Source organism: Erythrolamprus reginae, chromosome 4 (genome assembly GCF_031021105.1).
Source record: "Erythrolamprus reginae isolate rEryReg1 chromosome 4, rEryReg1.hap1, whole genome shotgun sequence".
In the NCBI taxonomy this organism is placed as follows: Eukaryota; Metazoa; Chordata; class Lepidosauria; order Squamata; family Dipsadidae; genus Erythrolamprus; species Erythrolamprus reginae.
This window is the reverse complement of record NC_091953.1, coordinates 113929213-113946068: the sequence shown is the minus strand read 5'-3', so window position 1 is coordinate 113946068 and position 16856 is coordinate 113929213. Positions and strand designations below refer to the sequence as shown.

The window sequence follows — 16856 nt, the reverse complement described above, 5'->3', positions numbered from 1 at the left end:
TTCATTGGGGACTGTAGATTGAATGAGTCACCTACACAGAGATGCGCGTTGAATTACAACAAAAGCATCCCATTATTAGAAATAATGGAATCTTAGTAATCTGAATTCCGTGGCCAATAATCATAACAATTCATTATACTTGTGGTCTTCATGGATCATGCTAACGTTGCAAAGGAGACCCAGTCATTCCCAGCTACAGCATTTTAATAAGGTGGTATATGCAGTATTTAATTGTCATTGAATGATTTAAAAACTTACTTCAGAATCCTCTTCATCAGAGAATAGGCTTTTCTGACTTGTGATGAAAGGTGATGGAGTTACATTTTTAAACTTCTCAGCAGAATGTTGACTCTGAAAAACACACAATACACATACGTATTCATATATCTGAAAGGTGACAAATGTAAGCAGTCTATTTTTGAAACTACAGTGATCCCTCGATTATCGCGAGGGTTCCGTTCCAAGACCCCTCGCGATAATCGATTTTTTGCGATGTAGGGTTGCGGAAGTAAAAACACCATCTGCGCATGCGCACCATTTTTTTCATGGCCGCGCATGCGCAGATGGTGGAGTTTGCGTGGGCGGCGGGGAAGACCCAGGGAAGGTTCCTTCGGCCACCCAGCAGCTGATCTGCTTGGCAGCGCAGCAGCAGCGAGCAGACGAAGATCGGGGTTTCCCCGCCGCCCACGCAAAGGGGAAACCCCGATTCGGCTCCTCGCTGCGCTGCCGAGCAGATCAGCCGCTGGGCGGCCGAAGGAACCTTCCCTGGGTCTTCCTCACTGATGCCCCCGCTCATCCGCCGCCCGCCAACAAGAGGGGGAGAGATAGAGAAAGAGAGAGAAGGAAAGAAAGAGATGAGAGAGGGAGGAAGAGAGTGTGAGAGAGGAAGAAGCAAGATAGAGAAAGAGAGAGAGAAAGAAAGATGAGAAAGGAAGGAAGAGAGTGACGTCATCGGGTGGAAAAATCGCGATATAGCGTTTCGCGAAGAACGAGATCGCGAAAATCGAGGGATCACTGTACTTCCAATCATTGATTTGCGATCCCCCCCCTGTAAATTTGGTTTCTGATTATCAGGAATTTTCTTCCTTTCAGGCTACTTTCTGGGCCTTTTGTTTTTCCTTTCCTCTGAACTTACAGTTTTGTTTGGGTGCATAGAGTATACATTCCCTTCTTGTGAGGACAAGGAAAACCAAAATGCTCTTTTTTCTTGTGCTTTAGAATTAAGTAAAAGAGCACAACCCCTCTTTAACCACAGGGTAATATGTGAGAGAAAACAAAGGTTTTACCATGAGCTAACTCTTAAACCTGTAGATTATAACTGTGAACTAGAAGTTGAATTATCATAGTTTTGCAAATCATTATCTAATCAGATAATTTATTTACAAATGCTAAACAGTGAAGGGTTGCTCGTCTTCGGCAGTACCGCTACCGAGGCTATTGCGGGTGGGCGCGTATCTGCCATGCGGGCGTGCACCCGTCGGCGCAAGATTTGGCTTCTGCGCTGTATCTCCTTGAGACTCTGCCTCAAGGTCATCCAGCTGGAAAGAGGAGGGCCCCATATATCAAACTGCACTTAGATTGACAGTTAGGAAGACATCTTGCCTGAATCTGATTGGTTACACTGGGGTGAGCAATGAGAGTTGGTTGAGAGAGGGAAAAGGAGAACTTAGGGATTTTGGCGCGCAATTTTCAGTGCTGCCTTTGCATTACTGCAATACACTTGATCTCTAATAAACTATACCTTTCTCAACAAATGGCATCAAGGATCGTTTTTATTTAGAGGTTTAACTTGTGGCAGATCCAAAGCTATCTGCTTTTTACTAACTGCAAAATATTTGGTGGATTTGGAAGCAGAGGGGGTTGAAGTAACTCACAACTCGGTTCACTGGATGTTGAAACTGAAGCGAGTCATTATAAAGTAATCCTCAATGTAGCACTGTTTTTTTAATTTTTTTTTTTGAAAAGAACAATTACATTTTTTGCAACGTTGACATTGTCAGGCTTTTCTTTGAATAGATCCCCATCAACATCAAATAAATCCGCAGAAGGTTTGGCTATTTAAAAATAAGACACAAGAGTTCACTTTAGGATCAGATTTATCACCAACAGAGAAAGTCAACAAAACAGTGATACTGGTAAAAGAATAAATGAATACAAAAATAATTAAGGAGGGATCTCACATCTAATTAAAATAATTTAATGTATACTATATTTTACGGAGTTATTCCATATTAAAGATATAAATTAAATGTAATATGCAATAAAGATTTATTAATGTGACAGGAGACTACAGAAAATAGCTTATATTTCACTATCAAGGACACTGCCACAAATGAAGATACATTGCTAAAATACAAAGATTCTAAGCTCTTTTAATTATGATAAAAGAGAAGAAATTAACATTTTTAAGTTTTAGAAACTTACCTATAACGCCACTCTTCTTATCGGATTCAAAGTTGTCGTCTTCCTCAAACAGACCAGGAGCTTCATATAGCTTGGAAGATTTATCTGTGATTGATTCTGTCAACTTTTTATTATCTTTTTCCAGTGGAACTGAAGGAGGATTAAATACATCTTTTATACCTGTGAAGAGGGTTTAAAAATAGTCATCTGATACTTAGAGATGGAGTTCTACAAATTATTTCGCTTAAAAAACATTTTCAAACTCATTGGAACAAACAACATTTAAGAATTTGTCTTATAAAACATTAGGCATAAAATTCACTGTTCAACTTCCAAATATACCGATACTTCATTTTTTTTATGAATGGACAGTGCCATTTTAACTAGAAGTCATCTTATTCTTTAACAATATTTCTAGGAAGAGGTTTCTAAAGCGAAACAGTTCTGCCAAAAGTAGTAATGGCAAAACTTTAAAATGTATATTCATATATATAGAACTTTTAAATCAAGATTATTTTAATTTCTCTGTTGGCCAGCAGGGAGTATTTAGAGTGACAGAATATGATTATAAATCCAAAAACAAGTACTATTCTTCTACAAGTGTAATGGTTAGAATACAGTACTGCAGGCTAACACTGCCCTCTGCCAGGAGTTCGATTCCGATTAAGTGCTATTGCTAATAGCGTTCAATAGAGGTCTCCAATCAAGTTAATATCTCTAGTTAAGCCATCTTTTGTTTAAACAGAGTTTATTGAAAACAGAACTGGTTTAATTCATACAACATGAAAAACAAAAATAAGAAAACTTCACTTTTAGTATGATGTGTAAAGCTGAATCTACTGTATATAATCGAAAATGCAAATGCCATTTGTTTAGATCAACTAAAGCATAAATGATAGCTTGTTTCTTTAATGAAGCTGATTAAATGGTTTGAAGGTTCCATTCTACAGACATATTTGCGAATTAGGGTAGTTTAAGGTCATAGAAACATAGAAGACTGACGGCAGAAAAAGACCTCATGGTCCCTCTAGTCTGCCCTTATACTATTTTCTGTATTTTATCTTAGGATGGATATATGTTTATCCCAGGCATGTTTAAATTCAGTTACTGTGGATTTATCTACCACGTCTGCTGGAAGTTTGTTCCAAGGATCTACTACTCTTTCAGTAAAATAATATTTTCTCATGTTGCTTTTGATCTTTCCCCCAACTAACTTCAGATTGTGTCCCCTTGTTCTTGTGTTCACTTTCCTATTAAAAACACTTCCCTCCTGGACCTTATTTAACCCTTTAACATATTTAAATGTTTCGATCATGTCCCCCCTTTTCATTCTGTCCTCCAGACTATACAGATTGAGTTCATTAAGTCTTTCCTGATATGTTTTATGCTTAAGACCTTCCACCATTCTTGTAGCCCGTCTTTGGACCCGTTCAATATTGTCAATATCTTTTTGTAGGTGAGGTCTCCAGAACTGAACACAGTATTCCAAATGTGGTCTCACCAGCGCTCTATATAAAGGGATCACAATCTCCCTCTTCCTGCTTGTTATACCTCTAGCTATGCAGCCAAGCATCCTACTTGCTTTTCCTACTGCCCGACCACACTGCTCACCCATTTTGAGACTGTCAGAAATCACTACCCCTAAATCCTTCTCTTCTGAAGTTTTTGCTAACACAGAACTGCCAATGCAATACTCAGATTGAGGATTCCTTTTCCCCAAGTGCATTATTTTACATTTGGAAACATTAAACTGCAGTTTCCATTGCTTTGACCATTTATCTAGTAAAGCTAAATCATTTACCATATTACAGACCCCTTCAGGAATATCAACCCTATTGCACACTTTAGAGTCAACCCTATTGCACACTTTAGAGTCACACTTTAGAGTCGGCAAATAGGCAAACCTTCCCTACCAAACCTTCCCCTATGTCACTCACAAAGAATAGGACCCAGAACAGACCCTTGTGGCAATTAAGTAAAAAGAAAAAAATGCAGATCGTTAGTCAATTTTTTTAAATTATCCATACCTGGAAAGAGAGAAACTGCACCAGGAGGAACCTTCTTTACTGCTTTCAATGATGGTTCTAAAAATGATAGAAAATGCATCAAATTGAAACCATCCTAAACTCAACTTCCTTTTCTGTAACTATGATTAAGCTTAAATATATATATTTGCCTTACTCCTGACTGCTCACGGGCAAAGGGATGGCATCTTACATTGTTACAGGTGTGTGACATTTTATAATATTACAGTTGTAAGATGATGACATCTCACAATGTCTGCTGGGAGTCCTTTTGCCCGAGGACTTTGATGAAGTGGATATGGTGCTATCTAATACAGTGATACCTCATCTTACAAACCCCTCGTCATACAAACTTTTCGAGATACAAACTCAGGGTTTAAGATTTTTTTGCCCCTTCTTCCAAACTATTTTCACCTTACAAACCCAAGCCGCTGCCACTGGGATGCCCCACCTCTGGATTTCTGTTGCCAGCGAAGCGCCCGTTTTTGCGCTGCTGGGATTCCCCTGCAGCATCACAAAAACACGGAAGTCCGGAGGTGGGGTTTCCCATGGAGGGGAGCCTCAGGGGAATCCCAGCAGCGCGAAAACGGACGCTTCGGCTGGCAAAAGGGGTGAGGTTTGGGCTTGCGTGCATTAATTGCTTTTCCATTGATTCTTACAAACTTTTCACCTTACAAACCTCGTCCCGGAACCAATTAAGTTCGTAAGACGAGGTATCACTGTATATTCCTATCAGGTGGAATATAAGGGCTGAAGAAACAATGCACTGTGTACAGCCGAAGTCCCCAACCTGCCCGGTTTGTGGATTGGATGAATCGGTTTGCAGCATGCCAGCCATTGGGCTGCACAAACAAGTGAAGCCCCGCCCACAGTATGCAGGCAGAACACAAAACCACACCCCCTCCAGTGCATGGAAAAACCTTTCTTCACAGAACCGGTCCCCAGTATCCAAAAGGTTGGGGATCATTGATGTAGAGCAGTGATGGTGAACCTATGGCATGTGTGCCAGAGGTGGCACGCAGAGGCATAGCTGAGCGCATGCAAGTTGTTGCCCCATGTCAGCTCCAGAACGCATGTGTGCATTGGCCAGCTGATTTTCGGCATTCTTTTCAGCTGTTTTCGCTCTCCTCGGGCTTCTGAACTTGGTGGCAAAAAACGGTCAAACGGGTGTTCAGAAATGAACTTCCAGTTGGCCCATTTTTCGCAGTCCCTAAGCTTCTGGAGTCTGGGGGTTTCAGTGAAGCCTGTGCGCATTCGCGGAGGAGCAGCGTGGTGGGGGGGTTGTGCGCATGCACGGGGGGAAGGCATAGGTGTGTGTTAGCACACACACCTTTTTGGCCCGTGAGCCAAAAAAGGTTCACCAACACTGGTGAAGAACATATGGAAGATGATGAAGTTACAAAAGCTCTGTTGCTATTTATTTATTTATTTTATTTATTATTTAGATTTGTATGCCGCCCCTCTCCGCGAACTCGGGGCGGCTCACAACAAAAAATATAAACAATCGTACAAATCCAAATAAATTCAATAAATTTAAGTATTTAAAATAGTTTTAAAAAGAACCCCACTATATTAACAAGCACACACACAAACATACCATACATAAATTGTACGTGGCCGGGGGAGGTGTTTCAGTTCCCCCATGCCTGACGACAAAGGTGGGTTTTAAGAGCTTTACGGAAGGCAGGGAGAGTAGGGGCAGTTCTAATCTCCGGGGGGAGTTGGTTCCAGAGGGCCGGGGCCGCCACAGAGAAGGCTCTTCCCCTGGGGCCCGCCAACCGACATTGTTTAGTTGACGGGACCCGGAGAAGGCCCACTCTGTGGGACCTAATCGGTCGCTGGGATTCGTGCGGCAGAAGGCGGTCTCGGAGATATTCTGGTCCGATGCCATGCTAGTACAACAGATGCCAATCAGGTGTGCTGAAGGTAAAGGTTTATGTATATCCCATGAAAATAAACAAGAATCAATTAAAAGCTCTTGGGGGGGTTAAACATATTTTATAGTTACACTTGAAAAACAAAGCTGCATTCTACAATATTCTTTACTTAACATGGGGAAGCTTAAATATATCCTCATCTAGAATTGGATCATGTTTGTATCAGTATACTTGTAAAGGAACTTTAAAAAAGGATTTTTTCCAAATAAACTAGAAATTTTTCTTTTTTTAATCTATTAAAACATTAAGTTTTATAAACATTCTTACGATCATTTATTGGGATTCGCGCTTCTTTTTCCTTTTCCTCTTTTGGCAATTCAGCAAAAAGATCCTTCTGGTTGAAAACAGAACAATATATCTCATAACAGAATGTATTTTAGATTCATAAAACAGAATAATAGATTATAAATACTGCAAAAACCACTAGAAATCATTTTTCAATTTTACATATTAAAAAAATTCAATTTCTGACGGTTAGGCTTACGTGTGCATATAGTAACAGGTACTTAGAGCTCATAACGAAATGTAGTTTTATAACATGAAAAAAGCAGTTAATTTCAGATTTCATCAAACTTTGGTATGAGAGACGTATATAAAATATATGTATAATCTAGACAAAAATTGTGTTCATATGTAATAAAAAGCCAAGATTTTTTTTTAAAGTCATGGTTGTTAAGCAAGTCATAATGGCCTAGTTTGCACAGAAAGAGTTACACAATGTTGCTTATTACTTCCTGCCTTGTGACTTTCATTTTGCACATTCAACATTACAGTAAATTGACTTGCCTAGATCTTGTGGACCTCATTAGCCCTAGGGAATAACAGGCCTGCCCTCTTTAGCTGTTCTGAACCATCATATTTGGTAAAACTGTCTAAGGCAGTGTTTCCCAACCTTGGCAACTTGAAGATATCTGGACTTCAACTCCCAGAATTCCCCAGCTAGCATCCGCTGGCTGGGGAATTCTGGGAGTTGAAGTCCAAATATCTTCAAGTTGCCAAGGTTGGGAAACATGGGTCTAAGGTATAGGCAAAATATTTTCTTTCCACATACCATCCTTTACTCAATTCATACTCCTTCAGTTATGTTACCTGATTTCTGATCAAAGTAATAACCTAGTGAGAATCAAGCTAATTATTTCCTGCTTAACTTTGTTCAGAACAGGATTGTAATGTTCTGCAGCAGGGTTGTCAAACTTGATTTCATTGAGGGCAGGGTTGTGTTTTACCTTGGGGGGGGAGGGCCAGGGGGCGTGGCAAGTTCAACCTTATTCGTATTGGGGGACCCCATGGTGGCCTGAGAGCTCTGCAAGCAAAAATGGGCTCCCAAGCTCTGTTTTTGGCTGCGACAGCTTCCTGCAACTCTCTGCCAGTGAAAACAGACCTTGAGAGAATGATGTGTCCCCCCCCAGCCCCGGAGCTCCGTTTTTGCTGGCAGAGGCACTGAGAGCTGGTCATTTGCTGTTTCCAAGGTGGCCCCATGGGCCAGATGTAAATACCCCGCAGGCCTCATCCGGCCCCTAGGCCTTGAGTTTGACACCCCTGTTCTGAAGCGTAGAAGTCCCAACCAATGGAAACCAAATCTAAAACAAACCCAGACTGTAGTACAATACAGATCGTATTCTTTTGACACATAACATAGAATGCAGAGTTTCCATCAAGTCTTTTTTGCCTAGTTCCAAGGGTGTACAATTATTTAGAAATGAAGTGAAGGGGAAAGGGGCCTTAGAGAGTATGTGTGCTTCACTGAACTCCTCTTCAAAGAAGCCATGTCCCTTTCCAGGCTTATATATTAGCTACACGATTCCAGGAAGATATGTGCCTGAATTAAGTAGGCATCAAAGATGACAAATTAGCCACATTGATTGTGTTTGCATCCTACTACGGAAGTTTAGCCTAGGACAGTGATGGTGAACCTATGGCAGGGGTGCCACAGGTGGTGCATGGAGCCATATCTGCTGGCACGCAAGCAGTTGCCTTAGCTCAGCTCCAATGTGCATGTGTATGCCAGCCAGCTGATTTTTGGCTTGCACAGAGGCTCTGGGATGGGGGATGTTTTTACCCTCCCCCAGCTGCAAGGAAGCTTTTGGAGCCTGGGGAGGGCAAAACACAAGCTTACTGGGCCCACCAGAAGTTGGGAAACAGGCGATTTCCAGCCTCCAGAAGGCCTCCGGGGGGTTGGGAAGCTGTTTTTGCCCTCCCCAGGCATTGATTTATGGGTGTGGGCACTCGCGCATGCGTGGTAGCGTGCAGGCACGCTCTTTCGGCACCCCAGGGAAGAAAGGTTCACCATCACTGTCCTAGAATCTTTTGTGGGGCATGATCCACTTGCCTCTTCATGGAGATACATGCACACCTAGGTTCAAAGTAGCTTCCTGCCTGGCATCCAATTAACTGCATGTCCTTAACCAGTTCCATAAAGAAATATATAAACCATGTATTAACCTCATCGTCATCAAAGAGTCCTGTTCCACCACTGAAGAGTCCATCTTTAGAACCAAATGGTGAGAAATCTTCATCAGTTAGCTTGGGAGGTTTAAAGATATCATCATCTAGAATAAGATAAATATTTTCATCAAAGGAGCTAAAAAGGATATTTATGAAGTTCCCAGATAGTAAAATCTCTAAGAAGTTTTGAAGTTTTCAAAATGATATCAAGATGATTAGGAGAAAAATTTCCCAACTGAAGTTTCCCATTGACTACACCTACCGTGTTTCCCCGAAAATAAGACCATCTTATATTTTTTTGAACCCTAAAATAAGCGCTTAGCCTTGTTGCCATGCACTCAAAAGCCTGATTGGGATTAATATCGGAGATGTCTTATTTTGCAGAAAACAGAGTGCTAACATTTCACAGAAGATTAGAGCAAAGGCCACTGAAGCTGTGTTTGTACAGTCTTCTGGGCCATTTTTTGGGATTCAAAACTCAAATTTCTTTCTATCCAATTAATTGAGAATGTAAGAATGTCAAACTTTTTTTCCCCCCCAGCTTTTAGTAGTGTTTCCATAGCACTTGCAAATGTACTGAAAAGGAGTTTACATCAGAGAAGAGGCTTTAAAGCCAACAAAATAGCTGAAATATATGATAGTAAAAGGCATGTAAGCCTCTCACACTTCTCCCTATGACTTGCCTTGTCCTGGATATAAGTAAAATGAATGCACAATATTTCCAAGGCACAATGCTATTTAACAGTAAGGACAGTCGGAATTTTAGAAAATGGCTGACTCAGGATTGAGATTGATTGATTAATTTGATTTGTATGCTGCCCTTCTCCAAAGACTCATGCATACAAAACAAATCTAATAGTTAAAAACTACAAACTACAAGTCCAGTATATTAAAATCAATCAACCAATTCAATCACAACCTTACATCACATTTAATTGTTCAGGGGGTCTAGATCTAATTGCCCCAGGCCTGGTGACATAAGTGAGTCTTGAGATTGTTACGGAAGGCAAGGAGGGTGGGGGCAGTGTGAATCTCTGGAGGGAGCTGATTCCAGAGGGCCGGGGCTGCCACAGAGAAGGCTCTTCCCCTAGGCCCTGCCAAATGACATTGTCTGGTTGATGGGACCTGGAGAAGGCCAACTCTGTGGGACCTAACTGGCTGCTGGGATTCATGTGGCAGAAGGAAGTATCGTAAGTAATCCTGCATTTATTATTATTTTTAGAACTCAAGGTGGTGAATATACCTAAATCATGCTTCACCTGCCTAAATGAGGTTGCTCTCATGTCTTTCAACTTCTTTTAGGAAATGCAGCTCCTAAAGACAACCCACCCCCACCCCCTCAACTTACCATCTGAGTCATCATTAACATCTTCCTTAATAGGGACTGTAGTCTTATTTTTCGTATCTGTTCGGGAAGAAAATATTTATGATGATTTTTTTCTTCATGACTGCAGTATGAAACACTTAAAAGTGCAATGAACAGAAAATTTGGCATCTGCCTGGATTTTCATTTTTTCCTGTAGTTTTTCCATTGGCTTTGCCTCTTTAATTTTGTTTCTTTGTTTCTCTCTCTCTCTCCCTCCTTCCTTCCTCTTCCCTTCCCATGCCAAACTGCAATTTTATGGCATTTATTTATTTATTTATTTATTTATTTATTTATTTTATTTATTGGATTTGTATGCCACCCCTCTCCATAGACTCGGGGCGGCTAACAACAATGATAAAAACAGCATGTCACAATCCAATCCAATACTAAAATAACTAAAAAACCCTCTTATTATAAAAACCAAACATACAGACAGACATACCATGCGCAAATTGTAAGGCCTAGGGGCAAAGAAGTTTATGAAAGGCGAGGAGGGTGGGGGTAATTCTAATCTCTGGGGGGAGTTGGTTCCAAAGGGTCGGGGCCGCCACAGAGAAGGCTCTTCCCCTGGGTCCCGCCAAACGACATTGTTTAGCTGCATTCATGGCCAGTCGTCTCCCTAGGATTATGGACTATGATCACACACACTATCTGATCTTAAAATAGGCTACAGACTTAGAGCTGCAGAGCAGACCTATTGATTCTACCCAGAAGCATCTTCTTGACCTATTCTGATCACCTCCTTTAAATTAGCCAGAATAACATAACGATTCCAAAATTTGGAATGGATTTATCCCTGGCTAGAGTTAATGCCCTCCCAACAGCTGAAAAGATATACTGAAAGATCCTTTCTGAACAGAGACTGGGTTCATAAGGCACAGTAGTAAGTGAAATGATGCAACATGTTATTTTTTATTGTTATCGTTTTTCAGGTATTCATCAGGACTCACCATTCTTTACTAAATATCTCAATCATTCTCACTTGTTTTATCTTAAGTTGTTATTATCAGATCAATCTGATTTTATTTCTTTCATCAATTGCTAAGTGGTCAATTGCAAACTTCTGGAAAATAGGTTGGGAAAGGTCTTACATATTATCATTTTTTTAAAACTCCAGAATCCAACTAATCTACATTAGGTTTTCTATTTGAAAACCTTTTTCTATCATACCTTAAGCAGGAAAAGGAAAAAAAATGTGGAATTGCTTACATAATTGTTCTTTCTGTTCTTTACTTAGCTCATCCTTTTTGATTCGTGCTGCAAGCTCATCAGTAAACGATGTAGGTCTTTTCTGTTGAGTTCCAAGTAGGGAAGTAGAAATGGGTAAGAGGGAGAAAAAATATACTGTTATATATACTGTTCAAAAAAATAAAGGGAACACTCAAATGACACATCCTAGATCTGAATGAATGAAATATTCTCATTGAATACTTTGTTCTGTATAAAGTTGAATGTGCGCAACAGCATGTGAAATTGATTGTCAATCAGTGTTGCTTCCTAAGTGGACAGTTTGATTTCACAGAAGTTTGATTCACTTGGAGTTATATTGTGTTATTTAAGTGTCCCCTTTATTCCTTTTTTAAAGCAGTGTATAAAAAGTTTATTCATAAATTACTTAAAGGCAGACATATTATAGATTAGGAAATGTTAGAGGGAAAACACAATTTTCAAACTAATAAGAGCACATAGAAGGATCACATGAATGTACTTTTCAGTGCGATAATTAATATTACTAATATGCATCTTACTAATATGCTTCATTAATACTTTCTCATAAAACTGGTGATGCTATTGAGCAGCAATTCCTTACCAATGTTGTAGTTTCTTCTAGGTCACCATCTTCCTCTTCCCCCTTTTCATCGTCACCAAAAAGATCTTCATCTTCATCACTCATTAGTACTCTGCTCTGGAAAAATAAATAATGTATGTTTCACTGCATTTGATAAAGAAATTTCCTACAGTGAAATAGCTCCAGCCAGTTTTTGACTTAATGTCTTCCCTTGTTTGAGAAAGAATACCCAGAACATATTGTTCTGCCTTCTTCCCTTATTGAATGTTTCTGCTTATTATCCTGAAAATCTTCAAGACACAATCAGCAATAATGCTTAGAATCAAGTTCTTACTTCGTCACTAAGCTTCATAGGTTCTCTTTGCTGTTTCTAGTCAAAATGCAAATGATAATTTCAAAGACAGGGAAGTTGCAAAAAACAAATAAAAACTGATAAAACTTGTTGTGGTTAGCTCTGGCCCAGCTCCTGCCCCAAGGACTGTGGATGTGGGGGAGACATCCACATGCTGCAGGCCTGTCCCCCCCCGCTCCTGGAATCTGATGATGAAGGCTCCTCTGACCAAGAAGACATGAGTGACAGGGAGGAGGAGAGTGTGGCAGACAGTTCAGAAGGAGATCAATTATCTAGCTCCTCCTTGGATTCAGAACAAGAGTTAATGATACAGCCATGCATGTGGAGAGTGATGCATAGGCAACAACAACTGAGAGATTATTATCAAAGAAAATGAGGCCACCTGTGCTTGGGTGGGGCTGTGGTCATTTGTGAGACTGCTATAAATAGCAGCCTGTGGGTTTGGCCATTGAGGAGGATTATCTCATTATTGTGTTTCGTGACTGCTTTACTGACTTTGACCTTTGGTGTGCTGATTTTTCCCCGCTTTGAAACTAAACCAGAGCAAAGTGTGTTTCACTTTGTGAAAGAAGAAGGACTGTGAATTGCCTCACAGCTGCAAGCTAAGTATCACAGAACTGATAAGGGACTTGTACAAATTACCAGTTTGTTTGGAGACGAGTGCTCTTTGCTATACCAAAAGAGGGCTTGGTTTAAGTGAATTTTCATTATAAAGAACATTGTTTTGAATTTTCAAACGTGTGTGTGTGTCTGAAATTTGTACCTGTGGATTTTTGGGAGGAGTCTACCAGAGAGCCCAACAGAACAAATACTAATGGAAGGTTGCATGGAGGTAAAAAAATAACTGCAAAATGTATTGAGATAGTAAACATTCCATCTTGAAAAATGATGCTAAAAGAAGTGGACAACTGTTGAAATAACCTCAACAGACCATAATTTTCAATCCGGGTACAGTCTGGAGACAGATAGAGGTGGGGGGAAAGAAATGCACCTTATACTTTTCTCTTCTGTCCAGTATGGAGTATAGGATGATTCTTATACAGTGATACCTCGTCTTACAAACACCTCGTCATACAAACTTTTCGAGATACAAACCCGGGGTTTAAGATTTTTTTGCCTCTTCTTACAAACTATTTTCACTTTACAAACCCACCGCCACAGCTGGGATGCCCCGCCTCCGGACTTCCGTTTCCAGCGAAGCACCCTTTTTTGCACTGCTGGGATTCCCCTGAGGCTTCCCTCCATGGGAAACCCCACCTCTGGACTTCCGTTTTTGTGATGCTGCAGGGGAATCCCAGCAGGGGAATCCCAGCAGCGCAAAAACGGGTGCTTCGCTGGCAACGGAAGTCCGGAGGTGGGGTTTCCCAGCGAGGGGAGCTTCAGTGAAATCGCAGAGGTCCAGAGGTGGGGTTTTGAGGACTTTGGTGTTTTTGCGATGCTGCGATTTCACTGATGCTCCCCTCGCTGGGAAACCCCACCTCCGGACTTCCGTTGCCAGCGAAGCACTCGTATTTGCGATGCTGGGATTCCCCTGTTGGGATTTCCCTTGCAGCATCACAAAAACACAGAAGTCCGAAGGTGGGGTTTCCTATGGAGGGGAACCTCAGGGGAATTCCAGCAGTGCAAAAACGGGCGCTTCGGCTGGCAAAAGGGGTGAATTTTGGGCTTGCACGCATTAATCGCTTTTCCATTGATTCCTATGGGAAACAGTGTTTCGTCTTACAAACTTTTCACCTTAAGAACCTCGTCCCGAAACCAATTAAGTTTGTAAGACAAGGTATCACTGTACTTAAATAAAAGAGGGAAACTTGATTTTGTCAATGGCATCTTATCAAAACATTTTCTCATGCTATGCATTTTCTCAATCAAATGATTACTTGCAAAGAAAAGAAACTTGACAAAATGCATTTCTTACCTGTTTCTGTTCTTCATCACTTATAGTTCCAAATTCTTCCAGTTCCTGAAAAGTAAAAACAATACACATTTAAGAAAAGTGCCACTCAAGTTGACATTATGCTGTCAACCCTCTCTTGAACCTCTTCATCTATGACAAGGATAATAAGTGCTTAATTTAAATTTAATTGAATTTTTTAAAAAAATATTCCCACCAATATAATAAACTGATAAACATCTAAACTTTCCAGTTTCTAAAATTGCTCAAGAGATAAAGAAAAAGAAAATTGCTCACCTCTTCTTCTTCTTCCTCTTCCTCTTCTTCTTTGCCTTCGCTGTCTATCAGGCTTCTGTGGTCACCATCCACCGAACCTTTTGTTCCATAGATGAAAGGAAAAGATAAGATTTGTTGTTTCTTTAACCGGTTATACAGATAAGCCTCAATTTATACTCACAATTGAAACCAACACTTCTGTAGCTCCATTTGCCCCATTTTAAAGCCTCTCTTTGCATAATTGTTAAGTGAACTATTGCTGGTTATTATGCTAATAATGCGGTTCTTAAATGAATCTGGTTTCTCCATCAACTTTGTTTGTCAGGTTATGAAAAGTGAAAACATCATGCCGGGATATGGCAACCTTCATAAATACACGCCAGTTGCAAAGCATCCAACTTTTGATTATGTGACTATGGGAATGCTGCAATGGTTTTTAAGTGCGAAAAACGGTCTTAATTCACTTTTTTCCCAATGCCATTATAACTTAATGAATGGTTGCAAGCCAACGACTACCTATACTTCGAATGCCTTTCTCTGTTTCAGGAATTTGTTTATTTTTAATTACTTGTATTCCACCTTTATTATTCACATCGGTTTACTTTTATTTCTGGAAGTTATAACCCCAACATTCTATGTAGCAATTATGTAAAAAACTGGTAGCTGAATATACTTTTTCTCCATCTTTCTTAATTTTTAAAAAATGTTTTGCATTTCTTTTGAATTATGTTTTTCTGATTTAAAACAAAATTAAAGTGGAAATACAAGTCACAGGCCAAAAGAATGAATTGGATAAGGAATCTTTACTGAACATACAAAAGCCTCAAAGAAGTCTATGCAATAGGACAAAAAAGAACTTGAAAGATCAAATACCACGACAATATATGAATGGATTAAAAGTTAAGATTTTCAGAAGCAAAAGGAATATAAAGTTGAATAATCAGAATTAAAATAAGAAATAGTTTTATGAAATTCTGGAAATCCTTTTTATAGACTTTTTACTGGTGTAGATTAAAAAGTAGAAGGATTTGTTTATAGAAAACAGATGGGCTATGGAAAGAACTATTAATAACTTCTGTAAACATACAGTTTGTTAATCGACTATAGAGGTAAAAAGCTATAAAACCTGTTTATATTTATGATGAAGATTGGAAGTCATTTCTTTATACATTTCTTTTTCTTTACTTCAATCTTTTTTTATATATACAAACATATGTACATACCAGAGATGGGTTTCTCCCAATTCGGACCTAGATTCACAGGAGCTACGCAATGACAGCAACGCAGTTCTCTTAACCTGGACTGCTGGTCTTATAGCCAACAAGCCCAGTGTCTTAACTGATGAGCCAAAGCACCGTCCCTAATCAATAGTAAGTGGCCTATAAGCCCTAACATAAATTAACTTTAAAGATTTATTGTTAATTCTTTCACGTACCTTCACTGGAAGGATCACCAAGTCCAACGTCATCTTGTTCCATAAACAGTTGGGAACCAATTAAGTACGGCAAAGGACGATCAACATAAAGATCCTACAATTTTTTAAAAAATAAAACACTTTTTAAAGATTAAACTTCAAAATATAACAATTTGCACACCTCTTGATGGCTTATTACCAATTCCCGAGACTACCTACCACTTTACAAGTAAAAATTATCGAATCAGGGTTGTTTGACCTCGAAGGGGGGGGGGGGGGATAGGGGGGCATTTCAGGTGGTGTGGCCAGCTCCATGTCACTCATTTCTGGGGCACCTGTGGTGGGCTGGCGCCCCCACCCCAGGCTCTATTTTTGGCTGTGATGGTCTCCTGCCGCATTCTGCCAGTGAAAAGGGCACAGCTCCCCGAGCTCCATTTTTGCTGGCAGAGAGCTACAGGAAGCCGTCGCAGACAAAAAGGAAGCCCATAGGGGCTGTGTGCACCCTCCCTGAGCTTCATTTTCACTGGCAGAGGCATGTCCAGGGGGCCCCCATGGGCCGGATCTAAACACCCCACGGGCTGGATGTGGGCCGTGGGCCTTGAGTTTGATACCCCTGCTTCAGTGTATCAAGATATTGTGATTGGCTGGAGGTCATTAAATAGCTTTTACTACTGAATACGTCAAGCCTGTAAAACCGCAATTACCAGAAATACCAAGACCCATTACCTTTGGCTCCAGTATTAGTTCCAGCCTTTCATTGGATTCTTCTTCAGAGTCTGAATTCCCTGCTTTGATGTCCAATTGTTCAAAGGCACTGTCTAATACCTGCAGCCCAAAATTGATGGCTTCCTGAATCTTGGGAATCAAATCAGCTTCTTTCTGTTCGCGGGTTTTCTCCTACAAAATCAAAATATACCAACCCCGTATTATTTTTACACACAATGGAAGAAGTTATAATT

At 40.2% G+C, this 16856-nt stretch overlaps 1 protein-coding gene across 2 annotated transcripts in view; it reads right to left on the bottom strand.

The window, feature by feature from the left end:
• The window catches only part of LOC139166958 (WASH complex subunit 2-like), a 49423-nt gene that overhangs the window by 27096 nt on the left and 5471 nt on the right, over positions 1-16856 (bottom strand). The window contains exons 4-16 of one of the 2 annotated variants that reach the window (XM_070751255.1): positions 16624-16794; positions 15919-16012; positions 14505-14581; positions 14232-14276; positions 11986-12081; positions 11385-11466; positions 10158-10214; positions 8807-8913; positions 6632-6698; positions 4431-4487; positions 2425-2583; positions 1975-2054; positions 259-351 (exon numbers count right to left, since the gene is read on the bottom strand). In XM_070751255.1, the coding sequence (XP_070607356.1) occupies positions 259-351; positions 1975-2054; positions 2425-2583; positions 4431-4487; positions 6632-6698; positions 8807-8913; positions 10158-10214; positions 11385-11466; positions 11986-12081; positions 14232-14276; positions 14505-14581; positions 15919-16012; positions 16624-16794 (1185 nt within the window). The remainder of the gene's footprint in view (positions 1-258; positions 352-1974; positions 2055-2424; positions 2584-4430; positions 4488-6631; positions 6699-8806; positions 8914-10157; positions 10215-11384; positions 11467-11985; positions 12082-14231; positions 14277-14504; positions 14582-15918; positions 16013-16623; positions 16795-16856) is intronic. The other variant, XM_070751256.1, reaches the window with a different exon arrangement.